A 20,669-nucleotide genomic window follows, 5' to 3' on the forward strand; every position below is an offset into this window, starting at 1 on the left:
GCCAACTGTTGCACAATTTGATCCAATTCCTCCCCAAACAGCAGCCGACCTTTAAAAGGCAAGGATGACAACCTGGACTTAGAAGAAATATCTGCCGACCAGTTACGAAGCCACAACATGCGCCGAGCTGCTACTGCCGAGCCCATCACCCAGGAGGACGTCCGGACTACGTCATACAATGCGTCGGCTACAAAGGCTATTGCCGATTCTAATCAGTCTGTGCGAGCCGCTTGCTTGTCCGTGTCTGCTCTTCTTGAGTGCGCTGTACCCAGCGTAAGCATGCCCTCTGCATGAGGCTGGAACAAACAGCCACGCGAAGACTGAGGGCAGCGACCTCAAAAATCCTTTTGAGCTGAATCTCGAGTTTGCAATCCTGAACATCCTTCAGCGCAGTCGCTCCTGTAACCGGGATAGTGATCTGTTTTGTTATGGCAGAGACCGTGGAGTCTACCTTGGGTAGGCAAATAACTCCAGGGGGGGAGAGACTAGACACAGCTCCTACCTGTTCCTGTCTACCGGATCCTTAACCTTTTTTTTAAACTTTACTGCTCTAACAGCAGTCTCACTGAAAACCTCCTCTCTTGCGCTGAAGAGAGCTGTCCAGCTCAATTCAGCAATTAACCAAAGAGAGAAATAAGTGAGAAAACTAATTTTGGAGCCCAACACGTGGCAGGGAGGGATCCGGACCACCGGATGTGCACCTCACATTTACGGGATGGGGGCGTACAAAAGGGTCACCAACCCCCAGCCCCCCCCCCACCTCAACCAGTTAGAGTAGGGGTTCTGTACCAGCAACCACGACCCCCTGGGAGGAAGGCTCTCAAAATTTAAAAGAAAAAACAACTACCAAATCCTAAACCAAAACTGCAGGGTTCAAGCATCCGTCCTGTCCTGCTGGGAGACAGAGAAATACTGAGAAACTGCAGGGGGCATCAGCATAGTTAAAGCCGTGGCAGTTTTACTTTCTCTGTCTCCGCCTGCTGGCACAGATGTATGAACCCAGGAGTCTGGACTGATCGGGTACGTACAGGGGAAAAAAGCTTACCAAACCACCGTAAAACCTGACTAGAATACAGGGGAACCGAGAGGGACCCGCACACAGGAAAAATCTGAAAACGATCGGTGGAAAGTTTTCCAAACATGATAAAAATAAATAAAATAAACAAACAAAACACGAGCTCAGTAACTGCAAGGGAAAAACTCAGCGGAAAAAAAAAAGACACTAAAGAAGGACCCCCGTATGGAAGCGTGGTATAGGGCATGCAGGGCATGCTCAGTGTACCCAAAGTTCTAGAAATTTTGACATAAATTTTCTGTGCCGGGCTCCATCTGATGACACCCATGTGTGAGGACTACCATCATGCTTGTCCTAGGAGAAGCCTGACTTACTGCTTACAAACAGGCTCCACCTGGTGTGATTTAATGCTTGCTCGAGCTGAATATGTGCTGCTTTTGGTAGGCCGTGTAGAGTTTAACTGCAGGTTTACTGTTGTCTAACCTTTCATATCAGAGATTTAACAGCAAGTAGGGAGAAAGTAAATTGAGATTCCGTAAAGTCTACTGTTGCCAAACACTTTTAAATATAACAAATACATAAGAAAACGAAAAATATTGAAAATCTCATTTTGTCAGGTTTTCCCATTTGTCTCAAGACACTAGTTTGCTAAGAATATCACAATCTTAAAAGATAGTTAAAGGCAGTTGCCCCTGGAGGGGTGACCCAGTGCTCCATCCTAGAAGTGAGCAGTATGATGCCTGGACACCACGGTGTTATGTGAGACCCGTCATCTCACATTCAAAGCCAAACAGCAATGTAAAACTGATTTTTAAAAAAGCAGAATCTTAGAAACAAGTACCAACTAAACTAGTGAGCCTGAAAACTAGTGTTCTGAGGTCCTGTGGCCACTATAACTTGGCTACCTTTGGTAACAGGCTCTGAATAGTATTTACTGAGCAAATCAGGAGTAGCCTAGTAGTTAGAGCAGCAGGCTATGAACCAGGGTTCAAATCCCACTGCTGCTCCTTGTGGCCTTGGGCAAGCCACTTTACCCTCCCCCTTGCCTCAGGTACAAACTTAGATTGTGAGCTCTTTGAGGATAGGGAAATACCTATAGTACCTAATTGTAATCCACTCTGAAGTGTTGAAAAGCAAAATATAAATCAAATAAATAAAAATATGTCCAAAGTATTGAAAATGGCAAGGGGACAAGTAAAGATTATAAAAAGTACTTTAACAGTGTGATTTGTGTGTGTCAAAGAGCGCCAACCACTCATGGCAGCACTAGAAAAAATATCTATAATCAACAAAAAGGAGCAACAAAATTCAAAATCACTTTTAAAAAAAATAGTTAAAACACTACTGAAGTATCAAGCCTTCTTTACTCAAGGTGGTATCAGTTATCCTAGTGCCTAACCTCAATCTAAGAACCTTTTGCCATGCAATGGGCTTTAGATTCACGCTGCTGATGGTGGTCATTTTTTCAAAGTTTGAAAGTTCTGATTTTTCAGAATTGTTAAGGTAAAGTTTTCTAGAAAGTTCTTTAAAAATCACTTTTTGTGGTAAATGATTGTAGTAGTAGCGTGCAAGGGGTTGAGAAAACTGTAAAAGAGGGAAGCAGCCTGGATCAGATATATCTGGCTACCTTCGGTTCCTCATATCCTTACCCATTGCCTTTCCTTACCAGAACACTTCATTGCAGCGATTGCACTGAACTCGGCGAGCTTTAGGCTCCTGTACCTGGATAACCATCGGGCAGTCTGCACCGGGACACAGCTGGAGCTGATAGTGGCTCTATGAACAGATGGAGGAAGGTGGTCATCAGTATGTCAAAGAAATTTGTAGTTAATTTTATGAGCAAGTCAAAGTTAAACTATATAGTTAATTAGGAAAATCTGACCGGACTTGCTTGGGTTGTCTAGTCCATAACAGATAAAAATTTAAAAAGCAAAGAAAAGTGACAATGATATATATTTTTATTTTATTGAGAATTTAACAAAAAAAAAAAAAAAAAGGAATATAGAAACTTTGAGGACCTCTCTATAAGGAAAAATTGGTTCTTACCTGCTAATTTTCTTTCCTTGCCCCACAGATCAGTCCAGATGAATGGGTTTTTCTCCCCTACCAGCAGATGGAGACAGAGGAAAAAAAAAAGCTTTACTATACACTGGTACAGAAAAGTGTGTGCCACTTGCAGGTGCTCAGTATACCCTGTAACCAAATTAAGAACAAACACATTAGCCCTCCTTATGTTCGAGCAGGGAAAAGGTAAAGCATCGCCAATCACAATTCCAGCTGGAGAACACCGCCTCCAACAAAAGGAATTTGAACACCAAACAAAACAATCATCTGACCTTTTAAGACAGTGGAAAGAGCGGCCAACAGAAATCAAGGAAGAGATTATGGATTGATCTGTGGGACTCAAGGAAAGAAAATTAGCAGGTATGAACCAATTTTTCATTTATCATCCCCCATATCAGTCCAGACAAATGGGATTTATTAAAGCTTCCCTAAACTGGGTGGGAACCCTAAAGACCCATTTGCAGCACACTCTCATCAAACACTGTTGAGTATGGAGTCCTACAATGCTTGTTAAAAGTGCGCAAAAAAATCCAAGTCGCCTCCTTGCAGAACTCCTGTGGTGATACCAACTGCCTAAGACACAGCCTCGGTTTTAGTGGAATGAGCTGAAGACCAAAGCCATCACCTCCTTAATCCATTTGGCAATAGATGGATTTCTCCTGCTTGTTGTGACCACTGAATAAAACAAACAGATGATCTGGCTTGTGAAAACTGTTTGTGATCTTTAATACCTCAGGAGAGGCCTGCACATTTCCAAAACATGAAGCTCCCTGGCATGGGGAGAAGAAGATTTCAACATCCTAAAAGCAGGCAACTCCCCAGTTTGAATCAAGTGGAATGAAAAATCATCTTCATTTAAAAAGATGATACTGTTATTAACAGAAACCCCATCCACCAAAAACAGAGGGAAAAGGATTCCTGTACAACAAGGCCTGTAGTGCTGAAATACACCTTGCTGAATGAAAAGTAATCAAAAAGATCATCTTCAGGGTAAGGTCATTCAATGACGTCCAAGGACTTGAAAAGGGAGTTATATAAGTCCCTCAAAATCAAATAAAGATTCTATGACGGCACCACCCGCCAAATTGGGGGATGCAAGCATAGTACTCTCTTGCGAAATCTTACTACATTCTGGATGAGAGATCAAAGTCATAGTAACATATACATAGTAAAATAGTAATGACAGCAGATGGCCCATCCAATCTGTCCAGCTAGATTCTTATGGTATCTGCCGTTCCGTGCAGGACACCCCATGTTTCTCTCAAGGGTAGTAACTCCCGCACTTTCCTTCTGACACAGGCCAAAATTGCAACTTGCATCTTCAGGACTAGCCTTTTTGTAATCCTCTTTGAAAAAAGTAAAGAATCTGCAGAAGAGAGGCCTCAAGCGGAGTATTACTTGCATCCTGTCACCAATCCTCAAACATCTTTTAAACTTGTTTGTATGCAAGGGAAATTGAGGTTTCCTAGCTTGAAGCAAGGTTGTAATGAGTTCCTCCAAATCTTCTCTTCGTAAACTTCTCCTCTCAAAACTCAGGCCACGAGACAAAAACGATGCACTCACTTCAAGCCAATTGGACCTTGATTCAACATTCTGGGAATATGACTAGTCCTAGGGATCCTCTAACTTCAGATTCACCAGATCCGCAAGCCACGGTTGCTTAGACCTCTCTGGATCTGCCAGGATTATCTTCCCTTGATGTTTATCTATGCGCTTACTACCCTGCCTCTCAGAGGCCAAGGAGGAAACTCATAAGGCATGAATTCTTTGGGCCACAGCTGTAAAAGCGCATCGAGACCTTCCAATCCCATCTCCCATCTTCTATTAAAGAACGGCAGAGCTTTGTAATTTAGTCTTGCCATCAGTGATCTTATTGTGGGACGCGCCCCCCCACATCCCCAAGCTACCTTGATTAGGGACATGGCTCTGGTGTCCAGAGCATGCCTGCTCAGGAAATCCACTTGCACCTTCTCCACCTCAACCACATGAGATGCCACCCAGCGGAACAACATTTTGACCTCCATGGAGATTTCCGGGCTCCTGGTGTTCCCTGTCTGAAGATATACAACACCGCTGTCGCACTGGCTGAGAATACTTCACTGTCCTGTTTTGGATTAGCCAAAGAAAGAACTCTAGGCTTTCCTGATCATGCTAGTTTCCAAATGATTAATGGATCACTAGAGTTCAGACACCAACTATAGGCCTTGCACCGCTTAACCCTGTTGAATGAGTGCCTAGTCCTATAGACTGGCATCCATTGTCATTACTATCCAAACCAGAATTTCCAACAAACTGTCCAATGAGAGCCACCAGGAGAGACTCAATTGGGCTTCCCCAGACAGGGGCAACCTGACCTCAAAATCCTCAGACTAGGGACACCACTGCGACAGAAAAGCCCTCTAGTGGTCTCATGTTATCAAATGCCCAAGGAAACAGATCCAGCATAGACTACGGAAACTAGGACTTAAAAATCTTTCCAGGCCCTGGGTACCCTCAAGCCCAATAAGTAGCGAATCTGCCTCTTCAATTTTAGCATTCTGTCTGAAATAAGAATCTTGCCTAGTCCTGTCTTGAAATATACCCTCAAGTATTCCAAACTCAGTGATGGAAGAAGTTTGCTCTTGGGCAAATTTATGACCCATCCTAACTACTAAGGTAATTTTTACAGAGGGTAATACCTTTTTAGTTAAACTCTCTGATATTGCATAACTATATCACATCACAGAGAGATCACATATACAAAAATTGTAATCAATCATTTATTAGAAAACACAAAGTATTCACCTATCTAGACATTTAAAATCTAAACTCACACATTCATCCATCAATCACACATCAACCATGTTAAAAACCATCTGCATGCACAAGTAATATTGAATAATCCAAAATTACAATACAGTTTCATCAATATAACAATATCAAATACATGAAGACTGTTACTTTATTTAAATTGTTCCTATTAATTATATTCCAGTATTCCTGTTTGTCTGTCCAACAAAGGATCTCCTTGTTTCGCCTTTCAGTGAGGCTTCCTCAGGGACTAATATCTCACGTAGCAGATCATATCTCTTGAGACTTTTATTCTTATTCTTACACTGAAAAACCCAAAACACAAATTTTTACCTCCAGTAACCGATCAGTATTCTATACAAGCGAAGATTCGCTTGTATAGAATACTGATGAAAAATGTTGATCGGTTACTGGAGGTAAAAATTTGTGTTTTGTGTTTTTCAGTGTAAGAATAAGAATAAAAGTCTCAAGAGATATGATCTGCTACGTGAGATATTAGTCCCTGAGGAAGCCTCACTGAAAGGCGAAACAAGGAGATCCTTTGTTGGACAGACAAACAGGAATACTGGAATATAATTAATAGGAACAATTTAAATAAAGTAACAGTCTTCATGTATTTGATATTGTTATATTGATGAAACTGTATTGTAATTTTGGATTATTCAATATTACTTGTGCATGCAGATGGTTTTTTTTTTTTTTTTGTAATTTATATTTTTATTAGTACCAAATTGTTTACATAAGTGGGAATAGCTTCCCAAATACAGAGGATAGCAATGGACATGATAACATACATTACTCAATGCCACTAGTACAGGACAATATGTGTCTTCAAAGACCGTCTCCGATCAGTGTCGCACCGCCGTAGCGCTGGGTGGCACAATATGAGCATGTTACAACAACAGCATATTCCCTCTCAACACTATAATGTACAAACTAAGTGGTAACAAATTGACAATAAAAACTTTGAGAACACTAAATGGATGCTTCTTGGTTATTTCCCCTCAGTACCACAGCCCCCCTTACCCCCCCTTCCCTCCCCCCCACCCACCCCGCCTAAAACCTTTCCAAGCCTTGCACCAGGGAGAAGGTAAACCTAGAAGTGAAACATGGTTGAATAAGTAAATTGTCAGAGAGAGAGGAGAGTACGTCTCCCCGAAAATGGTGTCAGTGATATCGAAAACCTCTATAACAACAATAAGAAGGCTTCCGGAGTTTCAGTCCTTGAAGATCCCCTTTATGTATGGAGCCCACACTTTCTGGAATTTAGGGAGCTGATCATGCCTAGTAGCGGTCAGATGACACATAAGATACACTTTATCTAATCTGTTCAGGACATCACGTAATGCAGGGGTCTCAACCCTTTTCCACCAGAGCGCTATTTCACATCTGGTAGCTAAAGCCACCTGCGTCACCAAAGCTCTCTCCCAGATGCTGCCCTCTCCGGAGTCCACCTGTAATAAACAAAGCTGGGGAGTTAGAGGAATTTTGAGATTTAAGGTATGCTGAATATAATCCTGGATGTAAGCCCAAGTCTGGGCAACGCTAGGACATTCCCACCACATATGAAAAAAGGTGCCTATAGAGCCGCACAACCGCCAGCAGTTAGCATTCAGGCGCAAGGACATCCTGTGTAATCTATCCGGCGTGCGGTACCATCTATAGAGAAGTTTATAGCCATTTTCCTTCAAAGTGGCTGAAATAGAACACCTGGATATGCGCTGATAACACATTTCCCAGATCTTCTCAGTCATAATACCACCCAGATCAGAGTTCCAGTGGACTAGATGCGTGTCAGCCACACCCGTGCCCCTATTTAATAGAGCGTAAACCCGAGAGACATGTCTCTTAACCTGATCGGCGTTCCTACAGAATGTGAGAAAAAGTGGCTGTTCCTGAGAGAACAGCTGAGATAGCCTGTAAGTGGAAAAAAGATGGGAAAGCTGCAGGTAGGTATAATGGTCTGACTGATCTAAATGAAACTGAGCCTGTAAATCGGGGAAAGGGACGAGTAGACCACCCTTCCAAAGTTGCCCCAAAGTAGTGAGACCCTTGTGCTGCCAACGTCGAATGAACGCTGCGTCCAACCCCGGGGGGAACAATGGATTATGCAAGAACGATGTATGTTGGTACATCACCAGATCACCTACAAGCCGCCTTTTCCAAGACTTCCAAGTGTCCAGCACCACCCGGGAGAAAGTTGTTAGTCCGTCCCCTGTCGGAGTGTGTGGGGCCCAAACCCTGGTAGTCAAGGGAGGAGGCCCTGCAATCGCCTTCTCTATTACTATCCAAGGCTTGATCTGACTGTGACAGTGCCAATTGATAATCACAGCTAATAAATTAGCTACGTAGTACCATAACAGATTAGGGAAATTAAGACCCCCCTGTAATTTAGACTTATATAGAACTGACCTAGCCACCCGTGGAGGCCTTCTCTTCCAGACAAATCGAAAGAGCTTTCGTTGCCAAAGAGTCAGAGCTTTAAGAGGGACTTTAGCAGGCAAGGTCTGGAATAAATAGCAAAATTTAGGGAGAATCGTCATTTTGACCGCCGCAATGTGCCCCACCCAAGAGAGATTCATTCTGTCCCATCTATCCAGGATAGACTGAATGGAAGTGACAAGCGGGGTGTAATTTAAGTCAAATAATTGCCGCAGATCCGGGCAAATCTTGACCCCCAAGTATTTTATCCACTTTTTTGCCGACTTAAAGGGTAAATGTGCAGCCATCCTTGAGTACACTAAATCGGGCATAGAAATATTAAGCAACTCAGATTTGTCCTCATTCATCTTGAAGCCAGACACCCTCCCGAACAATCTAATTTCCTTTGCCAAAGCGGATAATGAGGAGTCAGGGTTGGTGACCGTGAAAAGGAGATCATCCGCAAACAAGGAGACTTTGTATTCAGCCCCTCCCACGGAGATGCCAGTAATGGACCGCGAACCGTCTCTGCCAGAGGTTCCAATGTCAAGGCAAACAACAGGGGGGACAGGGGGCAACCCTGCCTAGTGCCCCGCCTGACCTCAAAAGGAGAGGAGTATGCTCCATTGATCTTAATGCGGGCCTGGGGGTGGTCATACAATTTATGAACCCATGACTGAAAGTTCGTTCCCAGCCCCATTTTGGTCATTACTTTAAATAAAAAAGGCCAGTGGACTCTATCGAAGGCCTTCTCAGCATCCACGGATAAAAGAGTGGCCGGGATATCATGGTTCTGGACATGTTCAATCAATTCAACAACCCGCCGTACATTATCGGAAGCCAACCTCCCTGGAATAAACCCTGACTGATCTGGAGCTACCAGCAGATGGGCCACACTCCCCAGCCGTCTGGCCATAATTTTTGCCAGTATCTTGAGATCTAGATTAATGAGAGATATTGGCCTATAAGATCCACATAGGGTGTGATCCCTCCCGGGTTTAGCCAAGATAGTAATTCCCGCAGTGTTGGCTTGTTGGGAGATTCTGCCAGTATCCTTCAAGTCATTAAACATGTTGATAAGGGGTGGTGCTAATAGGGCCCCGAATACCTTGTAGAACTTCCCAGAGTACCCATCCAGTCCCGGGGACTTGCCCAGTTTGAGCTCTTTAATAATCTGAAGAGCTTCCATTTGTGACACCTCCTTGTCTAGCCGCTGTCTGTCAGCCTCTTCCAGGGCGGGCAGGTGAACACTCTCCAGGTAATTAGCTATCTCAGGGTCTGTGATAGTTGGGTCAGAGTCATACAGGTCTTGATAAAACGCATTAAATCTCTGGCCTATTTCCCCTTGCGAGTGAATGTATTGCCCATCCGAGGTTCGGATTTTTGTAATATGAGTGGCTGCCTCCTTTTCCCTTAATTTCCGTGCAAGTTGCTTGCTCGCTTTATTGCCATATTCAAAATGTTGTTGGTTGAGAAGCTCTAACTGGTGCGCTACCCTTCCCATCTCTAATTCATGAAGAGCCCTACGTTCCTCCCGTAGCTGTTGTGCAATGTGGGTCTCCATAGTCCGTTTATGACGGAGCTCTAAGTGTGCGATAGATTCTAGAAGCTGTAGGCGTTTCTTAGCACTGTCTCTTTTAACATAGACCGCCCTAGAAATAAATAAGCCTCGTAGGAAGGCCTTCAAGCTCTCCCATAGTGTACCAGGGGCCACCTCCCCATTATCGTTAATAGCCAGAAAGTCCCGTATGGCCTCATTAATATTTACAACAAAGGCCTTATCATCCAGTAAACGTTCGTTGAGCCGCCAGAATCGCGTCCCCTGGTCCCCCCCACACCGCTGCAGCGAAATCCACACCGGGGCATGGTCAGACCAGGTGATACTACCAATATCAGCGTCCATGACTTGGCTGACCAATGCTTTGTCAAGGAGGAAATAATCAATCCTAGAGTAGGAATGGTGCGGGTGTGAGAAAAAGGAGTAATTTCTAGCCGTGGGGTTTAAAAGTCGCCAGATATCTGTAAGGCCCCTATCATCAATCAGATGTTTGAGGGCTCGTCTCTCCTTACGTCTCCCTCCCGGACTAGAGCCCGTGTTGTCAAGGTAAGGGTTTCTAGTGAGATTGAAGTCCCCACCAACAATTAAGTGCCCCTCCGCCCAGTCTCCCAATAACTTGGATAATTTCCCATAGAAAGCTCCCTGGTCACCTGTGGGTGCGTAAACATTAACCAGCGTGTATTGTGTGTTGTATAGCTTCACCTTCAGCATAATATAGCGGCCCTCTACGTCCCTTAAGATCGTGCCCACCTCTGGGGTAACATGCTGGGAAAACAGGATACCAGTCCCACAATATTTATCCCCTTTAGTTGCCGCTGAATGATAGAAATGAGGGTAGTCCCTAGCAGCCAACAGCTTTTCATACCGTTTGAGCAGGTGCGTTTCCTGACAAAACACGATATCAGCCTGTAACCGTTTCATATCCTGAATAAAGGTTTTCCTTTTCATAGGCGAATTCAAACCTTTCGTGTTCACAGAGATTAATTTTAGACTATCCATCTAAATAATACATAGTAGAAAAAATCTCTTCCACCTCCCTACAGGTAAACACTGACACCCACCCCCCAACCATACCCAGCCAAGAAGCTGTAATCTACCCCCCTCACCCGAATGCATTGCCAGGAAGAAAACATCTAAGGCTCGAACAGTTCCCCCTCCACCCACCCTTCCCCCCCACCCCACCCCTTATGCGCCCACTCATTACGTGAGCTTGAAGCATGGAGAGCGATGCCATCACCGAGCAAGCTCCGTCCCCCCTTCCGCTCGCACATGAATAAACACAGAGAAACAACGGTCGCCCCATCAACCTAAAACGTAGAAAACAATTGAACCTGGCAATAGACCTCAGCCTTTGTGGATCCAGGCATGACACAGGCCCCGCACAAAGCTAGAGTCCGCGAGGAGGTGTCCCTCCTCGTAAGTCCCGCCCCTCAGCCTGGCCCCTTGGAGGCATTAGAGTCCTCAGAGTTCCTACGAAGCCTTTTACCACCCTTGGGCACCCGCTGCCACTTTGGAAAGTCTCTCCTGAGTGGCGTCTCCAGTGTACCAGTCCTCGCCGATCTCCGTGCCTCCGTCAGGAGGCCTGCCGTGCGCAGAATATCCTCGGCCTCTGCCACCTTTTGAACCCTGGAGGAGATACCATTAATAGAAAAGCTCAGTCCAAAGGGAAACAGCCATCGGTATCGAAGGTTCTGATCACGCAGGACCTGCACCACAGCCCGGAACTCTCTCCTCTTTTGAATGGTGGTGAAGGACAAATCTTGAAAAATTTCAATCCGTTGCCCCTGCCATTGCAGGGAGCCTTGAGCCCTGGCAGCCGTCATCACCCGCTCTTTCACCTGGAAATTGTGAAAGCAAGCAATGACATCCCTGGCCTGGTTATTTCTTGGGGTCCCCAGGGATCTGTGTGCTCTATCTAAAGCAATAGGTGTCTCCTCCGCTGGAGCCGTCTCGGGATGAAGCAGAATCTTACAAATGTCCTGAACCACCTTTATACAGTCACTATTATCAGTGGCCTCTGGAATGCCCCTAAATCATAGATTAGATCTTCTTAATCTATTTTCCAAGTCTTCCACTTGCCTGGATAATATGTCCTGGGCATCGATGAGCTTCTGCTGGTCCTCACCGAGAGTGTGGCTGTAAGTCTGTTGCTCCTCTAGGCCCTCCTCCAAGGTCTCCACTCGGTGTCCGATCTCTGCTACCTCCGTTTTTAGGCTGGACATGATTGCCTCCATGTCCTTCTTATTCTGTGCCATATCTGCTCGCAGCGCCCCAAACCACGCTGTAAACTCGGATCGGGAGGGCATTTCGTTGTCTCCCCACTCAGGGGACCTTGGGGTCACCTCCCCCTCCACCTCGGGAGAGATTCCTGGCCCGTCCGCCATTTTGGCCACGCTGCCCGTTTCCAGCTCGGCCGCACCCGCGGCGAAAGAAAATTTTTTTAAATCGATTTTTTTCTTGCCAGCTGCCATAGCAGCACTTGCTGAGCCAGATCCTCGTTTTGGGGCGAAAACCGAGGCCTCTGGGCGCCGATGAAGGCTGATGCTAGGAGCGGTCGGGGAGCAGCTCGGGATCAGCCGTCCGACCCGCGCGGTGACGTCATCCGCTCTCATGCAGATGGTTTTTAACATGGTTGATGTGTGATTGATGGATGAATGTGTGAGTTTAGATTTTAAATGTCTAGATAGGTGAATACTTTGTGTTTTCTAATAAATGATTGATTACAATTTTTGTATATGCGATCTCTCTGTGATGTGATATAGCCATCCTAACTACTGCCACCTCTGCACAACCTTGTGAATGGCCTGTTGGCAAATGACCCTTGACTTTGCTCAAATAAGCCAGTTGTTTAAATAAGGGTGAACTAGGATACCATCCTTGCACAAGGCTGTAGGCCTTGTGGAAGGCCTACAGCCTTATATTCTTATATTTCGCATCTTCCTAATATTTCTTATATTTCGCATCTTCCTAATATATGCTCAGTGCGGATTACAGTATACATTCATAAAACATAAATCATAATACATTGTATAAAACTAGACTTCACAATGTCAAACATAGTAACTAAAACATTAATACATCATCCAAATGCCTGTTCAAAGAACTTTGTCTTAAGAGCTTTTCTAAATAGTTTTATATTCTGCTGCTCATGGAGCTTTACTGGCAGTTTATTCTACTCTACCACAGCTGCAGAAGAGAGAACCCGTGCTCCTATCTGAACCCATTTATACTTGTTGGCAGTGAGAATAGCCAACAAGCGGGTACCTTCTGAACATAAAACCCGTTTTGGAGTGTACCATTCAATAAAATTTCTTAATGCACATGGGTGAGAACTGCTCAACAATTTATACAGTATGTTCAGCAACCTGAATCTTGTCCTCCACCTGACCGGTAGCCAATGGAGATCCTGCAGCACTGGAGTAACATGCTCTGTCCGTGAAAGACCAATTACAACTCTAGTGGCAGCATTCTGGACCAGCTGCAACACGAGTCAATGTCTCAGGTAATTCCACATATTAACACTACAGTGGTCTAAATGGCTCAGTACTAGGGCTTGTATCACTGAGCAGAAGAGATCATGTGGTAACAAAAACTTTAATGGTCTAACCAACTTCAATTTGTAAAAAGTCACTTTTGAAACATGACATATTTGATGTTTCACTGTCAACTGGGAGTCCAAAAAGACTCCCAAATTTTTTTACTTCCTTCTGAATGGGAATAGCTAGACAATCTACCAATATGGCATCAACAGGAACCCTCCTTTCATGTCCCTTTCCCACCCAGAGGAAAAAAATGTGCAAGGGGCTGATGCCACCTCAAATGGAAGTGCTTGAAACTTAAAATGCCCTCCGAGTACCACAAACCTGAGAAATTTCTGATGATCACTCCGAATGGGATATTGCCTCTGTCCGATTTAAGGACGCCAGGAATTCCTGACTACAGCTAGCACTGAGTGCAGTTTCCATCTGAAAGTAAAGCACTTGCAAGGACATGCTTGCCTTCTTGAGGTAAAAAATGGGCTGATGAAGGCACCACAAAACCAATGGTATATCTTCCCAGACTTCTTTCTGCTACTAAAACCAGGATCATTGTATTCAACAGAAGTCAAACCAATGCCTCAAACACTGGACACACAAATTCTAAGGCTAAAAAGGATCCCCTGAACTGTTATCTTGGTCCCTTTTTTTGTTAAAGCGGGCCCACTGCCATCCTATGCATATATACAGAGAGTGAACCAACAATCTCATTGTACACCCTTAAGATTCCCCTGAACTGGGGCATGAAACTTTATGAGAAATCTACCAGCCTGCTGAAAAGTGCTGAGATTTAACAGTATACTGGATGCTGCGCTGAAGACGAATCCTTCCCAGGGCGATACAGTCTGGAGTCTCTGAACTTCTGCCTAGTAACTGACTAGTTGCTGTTGGCCGCTAGATTCACAATTGCCCAGTTTTGGAAAGGTATTCCTCTTTTGGATCATTGGAAAGCCCAAGTCTTTGAAGTAGCCTGGATTGAGCGGTTGTCACTCTTCAGGGTTCTCTCAAAAATATGATTCTATCTGGGGGAAGTTCTGGGTACATTGGTTTAGCTCCCCTTAACGCTGTTCTTCTATTTGGAGTGTTTGCAATTCTTCATATATTTGTATATCTGTATGCTCTCCCACTTTTCATATTGTTGCAGGGGGGGGAAGATGTCTATACCCTTCCTCTATTTAAAACATCTGCACTGTAGGGTCATCCAAAGCTCCAGTTCTAGACTACAATAATTATGCTTGCTCACATATGCCATTAATGTATTTTGTTCATTGTCAATGTTAGTGTGCCGTTGGGTATTCTCAGCAATGATTCTGACACTGTCTGATTATCTTGTTATTAAAACAAAAAGTTATAAAAAAAAAAAGACAAACCAACTTACGTACACCTCTAGGCTTAACTTCCGCTAGACTAAGATTCAGATTCTCCCAGGTGCTTGACTACCTTCTTTAGACCTTCAAAAAAAGCAATTTGTTTCAAAAAAGGTTAGATTACCAAGCTGTGACTTGTACCACAGTTCGGCTGCCCAATGGTGCAACCAGAGCAGAGACCTAGCTGACATTGCCAACAGCATAAAAGTGGCTGCTATGTGGACTAAACTATACAAGGCATCCACGAGAAAGGCTACACCAGATTCTAAACGATCTGCTACCCTTCTCCCAAAAAAATAACTAACTCTCTCAGAGTCTGCTATCAGAATCCACTACACACAACGCAGACGTGCACGTGTCAAAACACTGCTGTAAACCATCGTACTTGAGCACCAAAGCCAAAATGTAAAAATTCTCTGGAGATGAACCTCCTCCATCTCCCTTCCCTGAGAATCTCTGACTGTAGTGCAGCTGACTACCAGAACAGTGATCTTAGGCCCTGATGCGACCAAAGTAATCACCCTGGGTTCCTTTAATAAATCCAAGACCTCTTCCAGAAAAGGATACAGTTATGCAGCCTCAATCCTTTGCAGATTCCTTTGATACATATATATATATATATTTTTTTTTTTAATTCCAGTTTCTTAAAGTGAAAACACCCAAAGCAAAAATATATAAAGAAAGGAATACTCCCTCTTTGTAGTCTTCTGTGGGAAGCTAGAAAGAGAACTCTTTACAGGGAGGGAGGAAAGGGAAGGAGGGAGCCAGCACCACTGGCTATCAGACTCTCCTAACCACATGGGTACGAGTCTACCAAGGGCCACTTACTCCCTGCTCAATCATACTCTACACCAGGGGATGTCCCAAAAATAGGATCTAGCTCCCTCTGGGATTAAATCTTCATCTCCAAAATCTGACAGCATTTTGTACTTCTACTATCTGTCGGAAACAGAGAATGCTGAATGACTGCAGATGGCACACTATTTTATGCGATCACAAAAGTCCTACAGCACCCAATCTAAAGTAGGGAACAGCTGCCCAGTAACACAAAAATGAATATCAGCCAAGGACCCAGATTCTAAACTCGATAATAGTGTAAGTACACAATGTAGTCCTATATATAGCAGACCTCATACATAGTATACATATTTCATGCTAATTAGCATAAGTATACCGCAGTATAATCATTGGTCATATAGTGTCCAAAATTTTTTTAAGAATTTTCTTCTGCATACGTGAGCATTAAAGCCTATTGGCATATTGTAACTTCGCAAATTTTGCATAACATTTCAATCAAGCACTTAGCTTAGTAATTCCGAGGAGTAAGCAGAGACATGGAGGTGAGGACGAGCACGGTGGCAGGCACGACGAGCAGGGCCTGCCACCGTGCTCGTCCTCACCTCCATGTCTCTGCTTACTCCTCGGAATTACTAAGCTAAGTGCTTGATTGAAATGTTATGCAAAATTTGCGAAGTTACAATATGCCAATAGGCTTTAATGCTCACGTATGCAGAAGAAAATTCTTAAAAAAATTTTGGACACTATATGACCAATGATTATACTGCGGTATACTTATGCTAATTAGCATGAAATATGTATACTATGTATGAGGTCTGCTATATATAGGACTACATTGTGTACTTACACTATTATCGAGTTTAGAATCTGGGTCCTTGGCTGATACACTATTTTATGCACCAGTGGGACAGTAAAGCTTTTCTTCTCTGTCTCCATCTGCTGGTAGGGGAGAAAAACCCATTCGTCTGGACTGATCTAGGGGATGATAAGGAAACTACACTGAGAGTATATTAGACATCTTCCATTGCCGTCCGCTGTGGAATGCAGTCCCGTGGCGGCTAAAGGGGCCTGCAGGATGGCCAGTGCGGATGCCATCCCCATGGTAGCCAAAGAATGAGAGGGCTGTCATGTATCCCCATCCCTCAACAGATGATCAGGTCTGTCTACCAGTGCATGGGAGCATGAAAGACAGGGCTTTGCAAATGCAGCATATTAGTGAAAAGTACCTGACATTGTTAGAGTTGTCTGGTCACAACTGATGTAAATGTTCAAAATCAAACAAAAGTTGAAAAGATAAATATTGTTTTAATGTATTAAATTAAGAGAAGAGCCTGTGTGTGTGAAGGTCTCTGTGAACATGTGTGTCTATGAGGGAGCCTGACAGACAGGGCTTTGCAGACATAGCATATTGTCTCCACTGTTCTGGGCACAACCTAGTGGCCACAGACAGATATGACCGTGTGACTGACTGACCGACTAACACAAGCCTTTTATATGTAGATTGATTATCCGCTTAAGGTTACTTTTCCATAGGTTACTTGCAATGTAATACTTGTTTAAAATACCACTGTGAACAAAGCCAAAAAAAAGGGAAAAAAATGTAGCCTGAAAGCTTTCACTTTTCTTGTAATAAGTTTTCTTTAATTTATTATAAATAGTACCATTATTATCTTTACATATTTACATCTCTGCAAGAGAACTGGTACAATGTATGTTCTTTCTGAAAATATAAATAAAATACAGTTTCAAAAATATTATACCTTATGCAGAGCATATTAATAAAGAATAATGTTAGTTTATTATAGAATTCCCTATGAGTCCTAGTGCAGCATAAGGAAGTAATTCTATCACATGAGCTGGAACTGCTACATATAAACCATGCTATAATATTGAAAAACCGCATGTATAATCATAAAGGGTGTGTTTACAATATGTTACAAATTAAATACAAGTTTCTAAAACTTATAAAATAAAACCCTAATATATACGCACAAAATTGTAATAGGAATACCTCAACATAGTCCCTGAAGAGGTAGCGTCTATATTTGTCTTTCAGGTCCTCGCTAGGTAGCAAAGGAAAGACAAAATCCTCTGGTGTTCGTAGAGGGCAGTCTTGGGCCATGCAAGATACTCCTACACAAAACACACAATAAATCAGCATTAATATATCATAGGCCTGTGCCCTATGTGACTTCCTCTTTTCATAGCGCACATGCAGGTTCCTTTTTTCAATATGCACAGGGGTCAGTTTATCAGCTCTTTGTTTCATAGGCACAGAGAATGGAAGAAAACACTTGCTAAATCAGATCTGGATTTCCAAACACTTTGGAGTTGGCATCCCCCAAATCACTTCAAAATGAATCAGAGTTCACAATTAGGAAGAGCGTGACCTTCTCCATGCTATTAAACCTGTGAATGTACATTTAAAAATAATGTTCTTGATCATTTTATGGATGATGTTTGTTTTTAACCTATTATTTTATTTTGTTATTTCTGCGATTGCCAAAATTATGTAGGTTAGTTCCTTGTGAGCCACCTAGACCCTTGGATTCACGGCATATAAATTCCAAAATAAATAAAAATCAGAATCTCTGATATCTGCCCCGTGCAAGACAATAACCAGTTAGATCTCTGACTATTTCAGGCCTGGATACAATTTATACATTTAGAACAGGGGACCCAACTGAACACAGGCAACTTTTTCTTTTCAATTTAAGCAAGAAACATGCAAGTAACAGCAAGTGCTGCAGACTGGGTTAGAAAAGGATGTTGATTTCTTCATAGTGTTTTCTTAGTTTTATGCCCAGTCAAGCCCATACTGCTCCAGGAGAGGAGATCACTCCTATGACACTTCCACTTTCAGACACTAGGATGCCTCAGCACATGGAACATATTTTAGCTCATGTGCTGGATGCTGCCTGTAACATGCTCCACTTTTCTTTACAGAAAAGGAGAAGCCTTCCTGTAGAAATGGTGGAGATAAGGACAGTATCTGAATTCAAGCAAGCATGGGACAGGCACAGAGAATCTCAGAGAGTGGTAAGGGATTATAGAGTTGGGCAGTTATATGGCTGGGCAGACTAGATAGGTTGTATAGTCTTTTTCTGTCATGTTTCTGTTTCACTCTTGCAGAGATTCCATGCCAAACTCACCAACACCAATCCCATCCTTAACAAGTACTGTACAATACTGCTCCCAGCAGCTACGGCAAAACGGGTGCTGACAAGCCAGAGACAGCAAATTCTCCTTTCGGACAAACTGCATACAAACTGCGCAGTGATGGGAGGAATGTACCATTACCTGAGAAGGAAAAGAAGAGACATGCAGATAATCAAACTTGCTAGCAATCTCGAGACTGCCATTTGTATCTAAGGAAGCCTGCGGGGGGGAAGGGGGAGGGGACAATGCGGGCAGTGTCGTATCCCCTAAGATATCATGTGCAACTTTCTATGCCGTCTCCACCTGAGGAATTCCCAGTCACTTTGCCAATTAACAAAGCTTTTAAACACAGCAGACTAGGAAAAAAAAAACAAAAGACAGTCAGAAATACTTTCACAATACCAGACAGCAGTTTTAGAAAAAAATGGAGGAGCATGCCAAACGTTTTAGGAGCAAGGGAGAAAAAGATTCTTTAAAGCATTTTTGGGGCTTTATTACTTTTTTTTTTTTTTTTTTTTTTAACATCTTTCAAAACATTTCTCTTTATTTTCTTGTCATTTTTGCTCTCTCCCTCAGCCTCTCTTCTGCAACTCCAGGAGTGGTATTTCCACCCAGTCCCAGTGGCAGTTCCTGCACCTGGGTTTGGTGGCAGGTGCCAGTCCCGAGGCCCCAAAATTTACACACCCAGATGGTCTGCTTTATGGTATTATTAGTCAGAGCTGTAAAAAAGTTGTTTAGAACAACTTGATCACAAATTTTTTTTTATGCTCCCATGGCTGTATAATGCTGTAAGCACCATTTGAAGGCATTTTAATATAACTGATTTTTGTGTTTGTTGTGACAAGAAATTGCTTCAGTTTCTCAAAGCAAAAGATAGCTAACAGATGCTCTTTTGCTCAATAATCCAGCTTTGTTTTCTGCTGGATTCCATTTATGTTGATACAAGTTACTATTACAGGGTAATTGCCAGGTTCTTGTAGCCTGGTTTGGCCTCTGTTGGAAACAGGATGCTGGGCTTGATGGACCCTTGGTCTGACCCAGCATGGCAATTTCTTATGTTCTTATGACTGCAAGAGCAGACAGATTATGTCAAACTGGATTGCAGGAAAAGATTACAAACAGGATTTTATGGTGTTTCGTTTGGAGAGAGTGGAGCAGGATGGTGGTACCTTTCTTCCTGTAGGCTTCCATTTAAAATTGGAACTAGGAATTTGGCACTATGATCCTTCATTCACAACTATTTGGGGATTTTTCTCTCCCTATTTTATATTCCCCCTGACAATTTACTTTAGTCCAGTCGTTGCAGTGGTGGTCCTCGGCCGAGGGCATGCAATCATAGGACCTGAATGTGGCCAATAGGTGACACCATTGTGCGATGAATGGTGCTCTCCCCTATATAAAAATGGTTCTGAACGCTACCTCTGTGGCATCCCCAGCTAGCCCAGGGAATAGAAAACCAGACCCAAGAACTGAACCCAGGTCTTCCACACTGCCGCATGGTACTGCCACCGAGCCATCATGCCAGCTTTATGATTTCATTTTATAAACAGAAGCTCGCAACAAGGCCGGCTTGGTAGCAGCGCTGAACTCTGTCATTCAGAAGGATCTGGGTTCAATTCCTGGCTCTGGTCTTCTGAGTCCAAGGCTGGCCAGGGCTGGTGATGCTGAAGAGGTACGCACTTTCCCTGGGTTGGGGGAGGGAGGCAATAGCTTTGTGCAATAACAACACCTTGTGGCCAGCTTTAGGTCTATGACTGCAGGGATCTGGATAGAGCCCTGGTGCATGGCCTCTGGCTCAAGATGGTCACTGCAATGAGTTGAGATGGTATATAAAAGAGAAGAAAAATCTCTGATCAGTTGCAAATAAAAAAAAAAGGTGCTAGATCTCAGTCTTGGTTCTGACTGAGCTGGAAGCCCTGAAGGAGGAGGAGGAGGAGGAGGAAACTGCTGGTCCTCAAAAA

General features: G+C 43.5%; 1 protein-coding gene across 5 annotated transcripts in view; it reads right to left on the reverse strand.

Moving 5' to 3' along the window:
- The window catches only part of ARIH2 (ariadne RBR E3 ubiquitin protein ligase 2), a 177,853-nt gene that overhangs the window by 45,773 nt on the left and 111,411 nt on the right, over window positions 1-20,669 (reverse strand). For all 5 annotated transcript variants that reach the window (XM_029601273.1, XM_029601272.1, XM_029601271.1 and 2 more), the window contains 3 exons: window positions 18,702-18,849; window positions 17,561-17,682; window positions 2,682-2,791 (listed from right to left, as the gene is read on the reverse strand). In XM_029601273.1, the coding sequence (XP_029457133.1) occupies window positions 2,682-2,791; window positions 17,561-17,682; window positions 18,702-18,846 (377 nt within the window). In that variant the 5' untranslated portion in view covers window positions 18,847-18,849. The remainder of the gene's footprint in view (window positions 1-2,681; window positions 2,792-17,560; window positions 17,683-18,701; window positions 18,850-20,669) is intronic.

The sequence above is a fragment of the Rhinatrema bivittatum genome, chromosome 4 (assembly GCF_901001135.1).
Source record: "Rhinatrema bivittatum chromosome 4, aRhiBiv1.1, whole genome shotgun sequence".
Taxonomy (NCBI): Eukaryota; Metazoa; Chordata; class Amphibia; order Gymnophiona; family Rhinatrematidae; genus Rhinatrema; species Rhinatrema bivittatum.